At 59.0% G+C, this 11,568-nt stretch overlaps 1 protein-coding gene across 4 annotated transcripts in view; it reads left to right on the top strand.

The window, feature by feature from the left end:
- Positions 1-354: 354 nt before the first annotated feature.
- The window catches only part of LOC117646943 (neuropeptide CCHamide-1 receptor), a 42,598-nt gene continuing 31,384 nt past the window's right edge, over positions 355-11,568 (top strand). For 2 of the 4 annotated variants that reach the window (XM_034388330.1, XM_034388333.1), the window contains exon 1: positions 10,670-10,797. Coding sequence is in view for 1 of the 4 variants with exons in the window: in XM_034388332.1 (XP_034244223.1) it covers position 10,797 (1 nt within the window). In the remaining 3 variants the exon portion in view is untranslated. Of the gene's footprint in view, positions 391-10,669; positions 10,798-11,568 lie in introns of those variants that run through there. The other 2 variants (XM_034388331.1, XM_034388332.1) reach the window with 2 other exon arrangements.

The raw sequence follows: 11,568 nt of genomic DNA, 5'->3' as shown, positions 1-11,568 counted from the left end.
AAAACATAACGGGGTTCGAACCAGCAGGAGGGGCTGTTTCGGGGCGTTCCAGTGCGATCGGAGCGTTAATCCATGCGGCCACCGCGACAGACAGGCTGGTGATGGGCCAATCATCGGCACTTATTGCCGCATGCCTTGACGAGCCGGGCCGAGCCGGGCCGAGCCAAGCCGAGCCGGACCGAGCCGAGCCGGACCGAGCCGGGCCGAGCCGAGCCGAGCCGAGCCGAGCCGAGCCGAGCCGAGCTGAGCCAAGCCGAGCCGGGCCGGGCCGAGCCGAGTAGGGCCGGGCCACGTGGGCCGGAGCCGGAAGTGCCGACGGTGTGGGCGGTGCCGGGCCGCACCGACCACGTGGACGCCAACTTGATTCCAGCCAAACTCCAAACTGAATTGGTAAGCTCTGGCCGGCTCCGCGGACGGATCAAAGGACGGGGCGGGCAGGCGGGGCTGGCAGGGGGGCGGACAGGCGGGCAGGCAAGCTGGCAGGCAGGCTCACTAGGAAGAATTACCTTGGACAGGGTGGGGCCGAAGGCCGAAGGGCGTGCGAGGGTCCATGTAGGGCTGCCTGTCTGTCTGCTGGCCCCGCGTGGGCGAGCTCCCAAACAGTCCAGCATTTTGAAGTGGGCCCGAGGCCGCCTGCCTGTCTGGCGGGTCATGAGGGAAGGCCTGCTCTTCGCGTCAAACTGGAGGCACTGCCTACAAGGCAGGCAGGCGGGCGGATGACGCGAGGTGATGACTGCGCAACAAAACAAGTACGGTGGGTGGGGTGGTGGGGCGAGAATTCGTTTTCTCCCAGGTCCGGCAGCGGGCGAGCCGGGGCAGGGCACCCACCGGGCGTGGGGAGTAAATCCCACTTGCGGCGCAATGAGGTTTGCGACCGCCACTCTTGTCCAGCCAGCGGGCTGAACAGTGAACATGGCGGTTCCGCCGCTAACAAGGGAACCTATTCAGGGGGTACACTCAGATTTCGACCAAACTTTTTTTTTTCGTAAGAATAACATATAAGGTTAAGAATACACCTCAAAGTTGGTGCCAAGATATTTATCTACACCCTTTACCAATTTTTTAAACCTAAAAAAGGGGTAAAATAAGCCTTTTTGCATTGTATGGGTCATTTTCGGACATCGAATCGGCAAATTTGAAGTCGAGTTTTTTGTCATTTCCTTCAATGTTTGGTCCCCTTGTGACGAAAATGAGAGAAAATTTTGGTCTGTTTCATATATTATCATATTTTGCACAAATTTGGTGCAACTGCCCAATTACGACCGAAAATCTGCTCGTTGCATGTAAAATCATGGGCCATTTTACCCCTTTTTTCGGTTAAAAATAGTCAGGAGGGGTGTGGATATGTATCTTGGCACCAACTTTGGGGTGCATTCTTAATCTTATATGTTATTCTTACGAAAAAAAAAGTTTGGTCGAAATCTGAGTGTACCCCCTGAATAGGTTCCCTTGTAAGTCTCCCTAACCTAACCTAACCTAACCTAACCTAACCTAACCTAACCTAACCTAACCTAGCCCAACCTAACCTAACCCCGGGAGTACGAGAGAGGCGAGGCGACGTCCTGCTTTGCTCCCGAACTAAGTCCTTCCCGAGGGGTTAACGACTTCGGGAATCCGGCTGACAGCAAATTAGTAATCCGTAATCCGGATGACCCGAAATTTTGAGGTAATCCGGGGTAATCCGGGAAAATGTTGAGGTAATCCGGGGTAATCCTTCTAAATCCAAAGGTAATCCAGGAATTTTTTTGTTGTAATCCGGAGGTAATTTGGGGGTAATCCGGGGTAATCCGGGGTAATCCGGGGTAATCCGGGGTAATCCGTAATCCGGCTGACACGAAATTTACCAGTCGTTACCCCCTCGGTCCTTCCTGAACCAGAAGAGTTGTCACCATGGCCGCGGCCCAGCCAGAACCCCTTACCGACCCTTTTACATCACGCCCTTCACGGCCTCGGCCTCCAAGGCCTCCAAGGCCGCCAAACACTCGGCCGGCGGGCACTGTCATTCCCCGCTCGGACTATTAGTCATGGTGATGTTCGCTGTGATGGTCACTGCCGTGGTCATATCGCCCCGGAGGGATTAGCATACAAACTAGAGTTTGGCTGGGCCTCGGGGCGGCCACGGGGCGGCCCACCTCGCAGCCTCGCACCTTGGTCAAGACCTTGGTCGCCACGGCCTGGCGTCCGCGTGGCTGCCGCTACGCCCTGCCTTGGGAAAAGTAAGCAAAAAATAATGAAGTGAAACACGGAATCAAGCACGGATCAACAGACAGGGCGGAAGGACGACTACCCCTCCCTTGACCCATAGAAAGCCGCCTGGTGGAACCTGGTGCAAACTGTCACGGAGGACTCCGGTCTTTTACAGACTTCATGGTGCTGCCGAATGACCGGGACCAACTAGGACCTTTATATCAGGACGTTTTGCCTCCTCGGACCGCGTGGCACTCGTGTAAATCTTGTCAGAATGTCAGAGACCTGTCTGAAAACCTGATCAAAATTCGCGCACCTCTGAAAGCAGAAAACATCTACTGACAGGCTGTAGAACTCAAACCGTTAATATCAGAGTAAGTTTTCAGAATTTCAGCTTTCAGAGGTGCGCGAATTTTGATCAGGATTTCAGACATGTTTCTGACATTCTGACAAAATTTACACTAGTGGGGTTGGCGGGAAACGGTGCGTTGCTCACTGCGTTGTGGGCAGCGGTTTTCTTTAGGCCTGCATTTGTCCTGCCGAGCGCCAGCCTAGCTCCCTGAGCCCAATGCACGGCCCGCGTCGCCCTGTCGGCTGCCCCGCTCTCCGCCCCACGCCCCACCCCACCCTGCGCCGCCCCGCCCCGCCCCGCCCCGCCCCGCCCTGGGCTGCTGACAGGGTCTATGATTGATTGCAACGGCGTCCGACGCCCCGCCTTGCAGCCACCCCCACCCCCGCAGATTAGAGATAAGTCCCGGAATTCGTTGTCGCCACTTCGCCAGTGTGGACGCGGACATGGCTCGGCGCGTCAGGACGTCGCTGGAATCTGGAATCGGGAATTTCCCACGGCCGGCCACCCGAATTGGCGACGGGGTAAGGTTTGTCACCCGCACGGCCCGGCGCACAGTGGGCCAGAAGACCAGTGGAGGCGGCCAAAACTCTAGACGCGTTTTGGGCTGCAGAGTCGCTAAATGGGACTCGAACTGAACGTGTGACCCCACTAATGGATTGCTCTCCGAACGAGGAATCCATTGGTGGAGTCACACACTCGGCTCGAGGCCTGTTCAGCGACTCTGGAGCTCAAAACGCGTCGAGAGTTTTGGCCGCCTCCACCGGTCTTCTGGCCCACTGTGCGGCGCGCCCCGGCACGCCCCGCGCCCTGGACCCGCAGCATGCCGAATCTCGCTTGACGGCCTGCCCCGCTAACCCACCCCGCCTCACTCCGCCTCGCCTTCGCCCCCTCGCTCGGCCACACCCTGCTGGCCCCTCCCCTGGGAACGTTTCCCACGTCCCCACGGGCCAGCCACTCCCAACCGGCATCACTGCGCCTCCCTTCCCTCCTTCACCCCTTCTCGCCTCCACACACACACACACACACACACACACACACACACACACTCACACACACACACACACACTCCTTCACTAAGGCCTCTGGCCCCAGGAGACCGAAAGCCCCCCTCCGCGTTGACTTGACGACACCAACCTCGCGCAGAACGGCTAGTCCGGGTCACACCCCTTGTCCCGGTGAGGTCCGGACCGGACACCCTCTGTCGCCCCTTGCCCTTGCCCGCTTGAATTCCCCTCTTGGGGCCGGGGGGGAATCCCCCCTTTTCCCCCCTGCCACAGGGGGCCCGGGGGGCCCCGGGGTACCCGGCGCCCAACCCGGCCCCCCGGTTCCCCCGGGGGCCCCATTTTGGGGCCCCTGGGTTTGTGCGACCAGCTCGGCGGGGCCCCTCCACGGGCCTCCCATTTGTGGGCTGTACCAAGGGGTGAACGGAACGGACCGTGCCACAGGGGCCCCAAAAACCGGGTGGACCCGACAACCCCCTATACGCTTTAGCTATCAAAAGGTTTCGCTAAATACCCGAAGTCTAATTGGACCCCAAATGGAACCCTTTAAAAATTTGGCTATTACGTTCGGTTAGGCGTTTAGGACTCTGGAGCCGACAACGCGAGTGATTTTGGGCCGCCTCCACGGCCGGCCACGTGCGTGCCTCGCCAGGGGCCCTGCCCCCGTGCCACGCCACGCCGCGCCACGCAAGTTGCGGTTTTTGACTCGCCCGCGACTTTCCGTCTCGGAGGCGGAGGCGCGGACTGAAATAAAGTCGCCTCCATCTCAGTTCATCCGGTGGTGGGTCTAGTACATCATTGGACGATATCATGGGAGGAGGACGAGTGAGTGTAGAGTTCCACTTTCATTCCCATTTCCGAATTTGATCCAGGAAGCGGAAGAAGGGGTTAAGTCGAGTTGATTCAGTGACCTCTTATCAGTCTGTCAAGTGAACATGAGCAATTTGGTCCAAAAATAAGTGTGGTGAGACAAGTCCCATCCTCTTGCATCGTTTTTTAGATGACATTCCCCACCTGTTCTCCCATCTGCAGGGTTTAGGCCTTGCAAAAGTGCACGGATTCAACTCGACTTATACCCTTCTTCCGCTTCCTGGATCATTTCTGCACATCAGATGGGCATCCCTGGTACAGTTTGAAGTCTTAGAGAAACGCGGTTTCTGCGAGGACTCACGGCGCTGAAGGACGCCGAGGATCCCCCCACAAGGCACAGTGCGGTGCGCTCTCCGAGGCGCTCTCCGCCCCGGCCAGCCCCGGCACTGGTGCACTGAGGGGCACTCCACCGCGCGAATGGGAAGCCTCCGCCTCTCGGGCTCTCGGCCTCGCGAATAACGAGCAGCAAGACGAGCAGTGTGGACACCGCGAGGGGGTAAACACTTCAAGAAATCGTGTACAGACTACTCGGTATTACGCTGTATTACGGAGGTATTACACGTGTATTACAGCCTTAAGGGGGGAGACTCGTCATTCTACGTCAAAAAATCAGATTTTCGTTTTTCAGTTTTTTGAATTCTTTGTGTTAAACCCTTGAAATTGGTGGCTGGCTGGTATTGAATTTAAAAACCCGTTTGGCCATAGGGTGACATTTTGTAATTTTTTTTTTCCACAGGATAGGTTAGACCGTTCGAATTTTGAAGCCATTTTACTCAATTGCAATATTTTGGGTCTTGCGCGCACGATTTGAGCCAGACCAATGATTGTTTCGACCCAATAATTTTTCCTATGTTTGGCCTCTATAAGACCGTCACTCTGAACTAGGATATCTTCAATCGGCCCAGTAGAAGTGCCCGATAAAAATTATTGAAATGTCTAAATTTAAAGGCTTTTTTTAATACACTTAAAAATGAAAATTTCAGGCACTTAGGAACGAGGTTTTCAATCATTCTAGTTCAATCTAGAGTGCCAGGAGTCTTCTTGAGGGAGGAACAAAGACATTTATGATATGATGCCGCTTCTCCAAAAATCATGCGCGCAGTAAATTTTTGGCGCATTTTAGTGTTTTAGTAGAAAGATCACAGATTCTAGGTCATGGGGCCCTAGAGACAAACTTTTTTTTCAAAATCAAGATTAAAGAACCAGCTTTTTATTGGAAAACCCCACTAACCTTCAAATCTATTGGAAACATTTTTTATTTAAGCCTGAAATTTGTTAAAATTTTTGTGTTAAAGACGAGTCTCCCCCCTTAAAATGCAAAAATTTGGCACATTTGACCCGAAAAAGGTATTACGACCACGTGTATTACGCGTAATACACGGTTTTTGTGTACAGGGTATTACGCGAGTGGTTACCCCCTCGGGACACCGCCGGGCACCCGCCGGGTACACAAAAATCGTGTATTACGCGTAATACACGTAATTGCAATACCATTTTGGGGCTAAATATGCCAAATTTTGGCATTTTAGTGCCGTAATGCACGTGTAATGTCCCCGTAATACCGCGTAATACCGAGTACTCTGTACACGATTTCGTGGAGTGTTTACCCCCTCGGCGCCCGCCACTCCCGCCACTCGCCACGACGACGCACACTGTCCACGCTTCTCTGCGACAGAAGCGGAAGGTTGATGCAGACCAAATATTGGCTTGTTGTTATTCTAAAAGGAGACGCGTTGCTGCGCGCCTCCTTCGGTACAACAAGCTCGAGGCACTGCACTGCGCTGCGTGCATCTCCGACTGTCGGCCGGGAGAAATGCGCACCCAGGGAGTAGGAGCACCACCGCTCGAGTCCATTCCGACGCTTAGCCACCCGCACTGCCCCCCCCCCCCTCCGGGCCCCTCACCCCACCCCGCCCCACCGCTGCGCGCGGGCTGACGTGCAGCAGTCCCTTTGGCCAGCGGGCGCGTCCCCTCCGAGTGGCTGTCACCTATCGGACGGATGGCCCTCCAAGGTGTGGTCACCGGTCGCCATCGGCCGATCGCAGACCCCGCTGAAAGAGCTCCGACACGGGGGCCATGCTGTGCAACGCTGTGCGGGGTGCCGTGGGGGGCGACCTCGCCACCCCCAGCGATAAACCTGCCCCAGGCAGGTCCCCGAACACGGCGACGAGGGCGTCCTGGTGACCGACGACGGCGTCCTGGTGACCGACGACGGCGTCCTTGTGACCGACGACGGCATCCAGGACACCGACGACGGCGTTCTGGTGACCGACGACGGCGTCCTGGACACCGACGACGGCGTCCTGGACACCGACGACGGCGTCCTGGACACCGACGACGGCGTCCTGGACACCGACGACGGCGTCCTGCTGACCGACGACGGCGTCCTGGATACCGACGACGGCGTCCTGGTGACCGACGACGGCATCCTGGTGACCGACGACGGCGTCCTGGTGACAGACGACGACGTCCCGGTGCCCGACGACGACGGTGACGACGGCGACCTCGACGCCGACGGCAGTGCCTTGGTGGCCCGCCCCGTCAATGCAGTGCATAATGGTGGACGCTTCCTGGCTTCCGCCTCGCTGCCCTGGCGGCCCTGACGGCCCGGCGTCGCCATGACTGCCATGACCATGACCACGCACAGCGCGCAGTAAATCTGCTGGCGGTCAAGTCGCACTTCCGCCGCGTGGCAGCAGTGCCTACACTGGCCGACACGCCAGCGCCGCCATCGCCGCCTGCGCCCAGCAACGCAGCGACACCCCGACGGAAGCGCCCCGCCATGTCGCGCTCCGAAAGGGCCGAAAGCGCCGAAAGCGCCGAAAGCGCCGAAAGCGCCGAAAGCGCCGAAAGCGCCGAAAGCGCCGAAAGCGCCGAAAGCGCCGAAAGCGCCGAAAGCGCCGAAAGCGCCGAAAGCGTCGAAAGGGCCGAAAGCGCCGAAAGCGCCGAAAGCGCCGAAAGCGTCGAAAGCGCCGAAAGCGCCGAAAGCGCCGAAAGCGCCGAAAGCGCCGAAAGCGCCGAAAGCGCCGAAAGCGCCGAAAGCGCCGAAAGCGCCGAAAGCGCCGAAAGCGCCGAAAGCGCCGAAAGCGGAGACGTTCAAACTGCTGAATGCGGCGCTGCCCACTGTTCACGAGATGTGAAACACACGCTAGGAACACAGAGAAACGTTCCCGACGCTCGACGCTCGGGAAAAGCCGCTTTTCTTCGCGGTGTGCGTCACGGCGTCGGGGCGCCGCCGCTACATCGTCAGGTCAAGTTGTTTTGACGGGACGCGGGGCCGGAACGTGCCGCTTGGCGCTTGGCCTCGGCACAGTGTACCCGGCGAGCAGGTCGCCAGCGGGGCGGCCGGTGAGTGCGGCCGGCTGCCTACCCCGCCGCTGGCAGGCGCTCGCAGCGCTCGAAGCGTCCTGGATGTCCTGGATGTCCTGGCAACCGCGCGGCCTAACACGATTACAGTTCGCGTGCCGCCGCCCGCACCGTAAACCGCCATCGCCACTCTTGTCGTCACGCTTGTCGTAACGACGGCGAGCCAAGTTGAGCCAGTGGCCGCGCCCCTCGCTCGGACTCCAGCGCGGCGCGCCCTCCACTTGGGGCTACTCCACGTGGTCGGGTACACTGCCAGCCGCCGTTAGGCGAGTACTTTTCTGTTTTTCCGCCTCCGTCTCGGTACTACCGCGGTCTGCGTCGCTCCCCCCCCCCCTCCCCCTGCCCTCGTGTCACTTGAAATTCACACTGTCCCGACGACGCGCCTCCGCCCCGCTTCCGACATCCTTCAAGTTCGCCTGAACGCGTCGCCCCATGGACGTGCAGCAAGCTTCGCTTTTAAACGCCCTTCCCCCTCCCCTCCCCGCGCCCCGCCGCCCCTCGCCGAGGAAAATAATTGAATTCTACGCCTGCCGGCTCTAACGCGTTAGAGACGCGCCCCCAGCCTCCGCTTGCTTACCGCCAGCAGACTGATTCCGAGAGTCGTTTTCGTCGCTCCGTCTCTCTCGCACCCATACGGGACGTCCCATGAGTGCGAGAGAGACAGAGCGACGAAAACGACTCTCGGAATCAGTCTGCAGGTCGTGCGCTGCGCGTTGCGCCACGACGCGGAGTCGAGTCGCTGCCGACGGCGCGGGAAGGACTCGGCGCGCTCCGCACCACTCTGCCGAAATGGCTTCCCTCAACTTTGTACACGCTCCTGCAGATCGCGATGCATCACCAGCCTCCCCCGGGACCGCCACCGCTACCGCCGCTCGACGCCGTCCTCGCCGCGGGCCTTGACGGCGGCCTATTGGCGGCGGCCTTGGCGGCAGCCTTGAGGGCCTCTTCCGGCAAGCCCCTTCCCGCCCGCAGCCCCGGTGTGTTTGTCACGGAATCCACGAGATGGAACTCTGCCGGAAAGTATTGGAAACAGAGGCTTCATTTCTCATGCTTTTCCGGTCGCTCCCCGGGGACTCCGTGAGCGCGAAGCGCCTCTTAGAGACTGGAGAGAGAGAGGGGGTGGAGGGGAGGGGGGGAGGAGAGAGGAGGGGAGGGGAGGGGAGAGTCGTTGCTGGGAAGCACACGACGCCGAGGCCCGCGGGTGGCGTGTAACTAAATGTAGTCGCGAAAAACAACAACAACACCACCACCGCGGCCACCACGACGGCAACAAAAACCTAATCACTGCCTCGGCAAAAACAGTGGTGGCGCGTCCTGAATCCTCGGCCGGTGTATAATCCGCCAATCAGGGCGAGGGGTCCTCAAGTCCTCGACTGCCGCCAACGACTCGGCATTTGCCTGGAGGCTTCGGCTGGCTTCGGCTGGCTTCGGCTGGCTTCGGCTGGCTTCGGCTGGCTTCGGCTGGCTTCGGCTGGCTTCGGCTGGCTTCGGCTGGCTTCGGCTGGCTTCGGCTGGCTTCGGCTGGCTTCGGCTGGCTTCGGCTGGCTTCGCCTGGCTTCGGCGCGGGTGCGTTTCGGCATCGACAAGTCTTTTGAGCGACACTGTACTTCGCATTGGCGCGCGGTAATTTGAGGGGGGGGGAGGAAAATCGGCTACTTTGAATGGCTCAGCGGTTTAAGCCTGCAGCTCTGCGGGGGGTTCCCTGTGGTCGGATCCCTTTGGCGGGCGGACGGGGAAGGGGAAGTGAAAAAAAGGGAGGGAGGGAGCTTCGATAAGCCACCTTCGTCAAATAAAGCGGCTCGCTTTGTAAATCGGTCCCGCCAATACCGTCCAGCCGTCGTAAAGTCCGCACCCCGCCTTTTCGCCGCCTCGAAAGTTTTTCATACGCGGCGGTTGTGCGCGCCGCGCGCCAGTCAAGAGCACGTCGAGCACGTCGCGGACTAACAGCCCGCAGCAGACAAGCAGCGGCGCGGCACGGCGCGCCACGCCACGCCACGCCACACCAAGGCAGCACCTCGGGGAAGGAACTCGAATAATTATTCCGGCGGTACGACTAGCTCCGCCACTGTTCATCAAAAAGTTGCGTTCAACCTCGGCATCACAAGGAGCGCGCGAAATAATATAATTCAAAATGAGGAAGCGCGCTCCCCTCCCCTCCCCTCCCCCGCGCCCCTCAAACCCTTCAAGCAAGCCTCGTGCCTTGAAGGAAGCCGCGTGGAAGCTCCCCACTTCCACTTCCACGCAGCCCGGCGCCGGCCAATCAGACTGATTCAATTTCCATGAAACTCAATCAGTCAGTTTTCAATGACGCCTCACGTCTCCACACGCTCACACACGCTCACACACGCTCACACACACACACACACACACACACACTGTCGGGGTTGCGTCCTGTCGACAGACAGGGGTGGGGAGGGGTGGGGCGCGGCGGGGAGGGGCGGGCGGGCTGGCGGCGCGCGGACGGCGGGGGCTGCCGGGGGCCCCGTCGGACGCTCGCTGGCTCGCGCAGCAGTGTGCGTCCCCCCGTTGCTGCCGCTGTACCGAGGCCAGCCGGCCTCCCCGAAGCTCGCGCCCACGCCGCCCCTCGGCACCACGCGGCACCACGCGGCGACAAAGCGTGTCGTCGACTCTCGCACTGACTAGGCCGTCAGCGACAGCCAAATTCTCAAAATATCCCGCCGTTTCGTCCACGCGCGCACCGGCAAGCACCGCGACCACGCCGACGAAGACAAGGCCCGGGTGCATCGGGTGGCCGTCGACGGGGAGGGTCGAGGACGACACCCAGGCCCCCATCCAGGCCCCCATGGCCGCGGCGCCGCTAGACGTCCGCCCCCGGCGCCCCGGGACGCCGGCCACCCCGACCTGGCCGTCTCGGCCGTCTTGTCCGCGGCGAGGATGCGGCGCGCGCGGCCGGCGCGGTCGGCTGTTCTGAGGCCGCGGCCGCGGAGGCAGCCAGGCAGCCAGCCAGCACCAACTGTTGAAGCGACGGCCAGCCGGCCAGTCGCCAGTGTTTGACCTCAAGTAAGTCGATCATTCAACAACTGCGGGAATCGTTTCGTTCTGCTTCGTTTTCGTTTCGCCGGGCCGCGGCGCGCGGCGGCGGTCGAGCGGCGGGGCGGTGACCGCGCCCGCGCCGCAGAGGGAGAGAGAGGGGGGGGGGGGCGTGTTGGATAATCACAAGCAGGAAGTGGGGTAAACTATCCACCGCGAAAAGCAAAGTGTCACGGCTCTGACAACAACCATCAGTTAGTTTGCCCGTGCTGTCTCTAATTTGTGCTGACGTAACATGCATACCACTGAAGCGTGAATCAGCAACAGAATTTCGCGCCAAAAACATTTTTCAGTGTGTTCACTCAATCGATGCTCTCCTTCCTCTTATTTTACCAGTGTAAACTAAACGCCCCTCCCCCCTCCTTTCCGGGGTCTTGATGAACGCGCCCAAAGAACAGAAATAGTCACATTGACATCAAGTGACTGAAAAATGACAAAATTTAGTCACTCTCTTGAAAGGTGACATCAGGATGATGTCAATTTGACTCATTACAAACTACGAGCAAAACTAACTGGAATTGCATTATTCCTTTCAAAAAGTCGTACGCCATTTGGAAAAGAGGTAAACTGGCGATAACCTGTGAAGTTAAGATCTTGGAGTACACTTGGTCACGATGACGTCCGTTTGATGTCATCCATGAACGCATTTAATCAGCAATTGCGGTGAAAAATTCAGACTTCTCTGGTATTCTGGAAAGTCTATCGCGTTCGGGTGATGAAGTGGAAAATACCAGACATTTT

The sequence above is a fragment of the Thrips palmi genome, unplaced genomic scaffold (genome assembly GCF_012932325.1).
Source record: "Thrips palmi isolate BJ-2018 unplaced genomic scaffold, TpBJ-2018v1 HiC_scaffold_2, whole genome shotgun sequence".
Taxonomy (NCBI): domain Eukaryota; kingdom Metazoa; phylum Arthropoda; class Insecta; order Thysanoptera; family Thripidae; genus Thrips; species Thrips palmi.
Note: the sequence above shows the minus strand (reverse complement) of the source record. Positions and strands in the feature narration are given on the sequence as shown.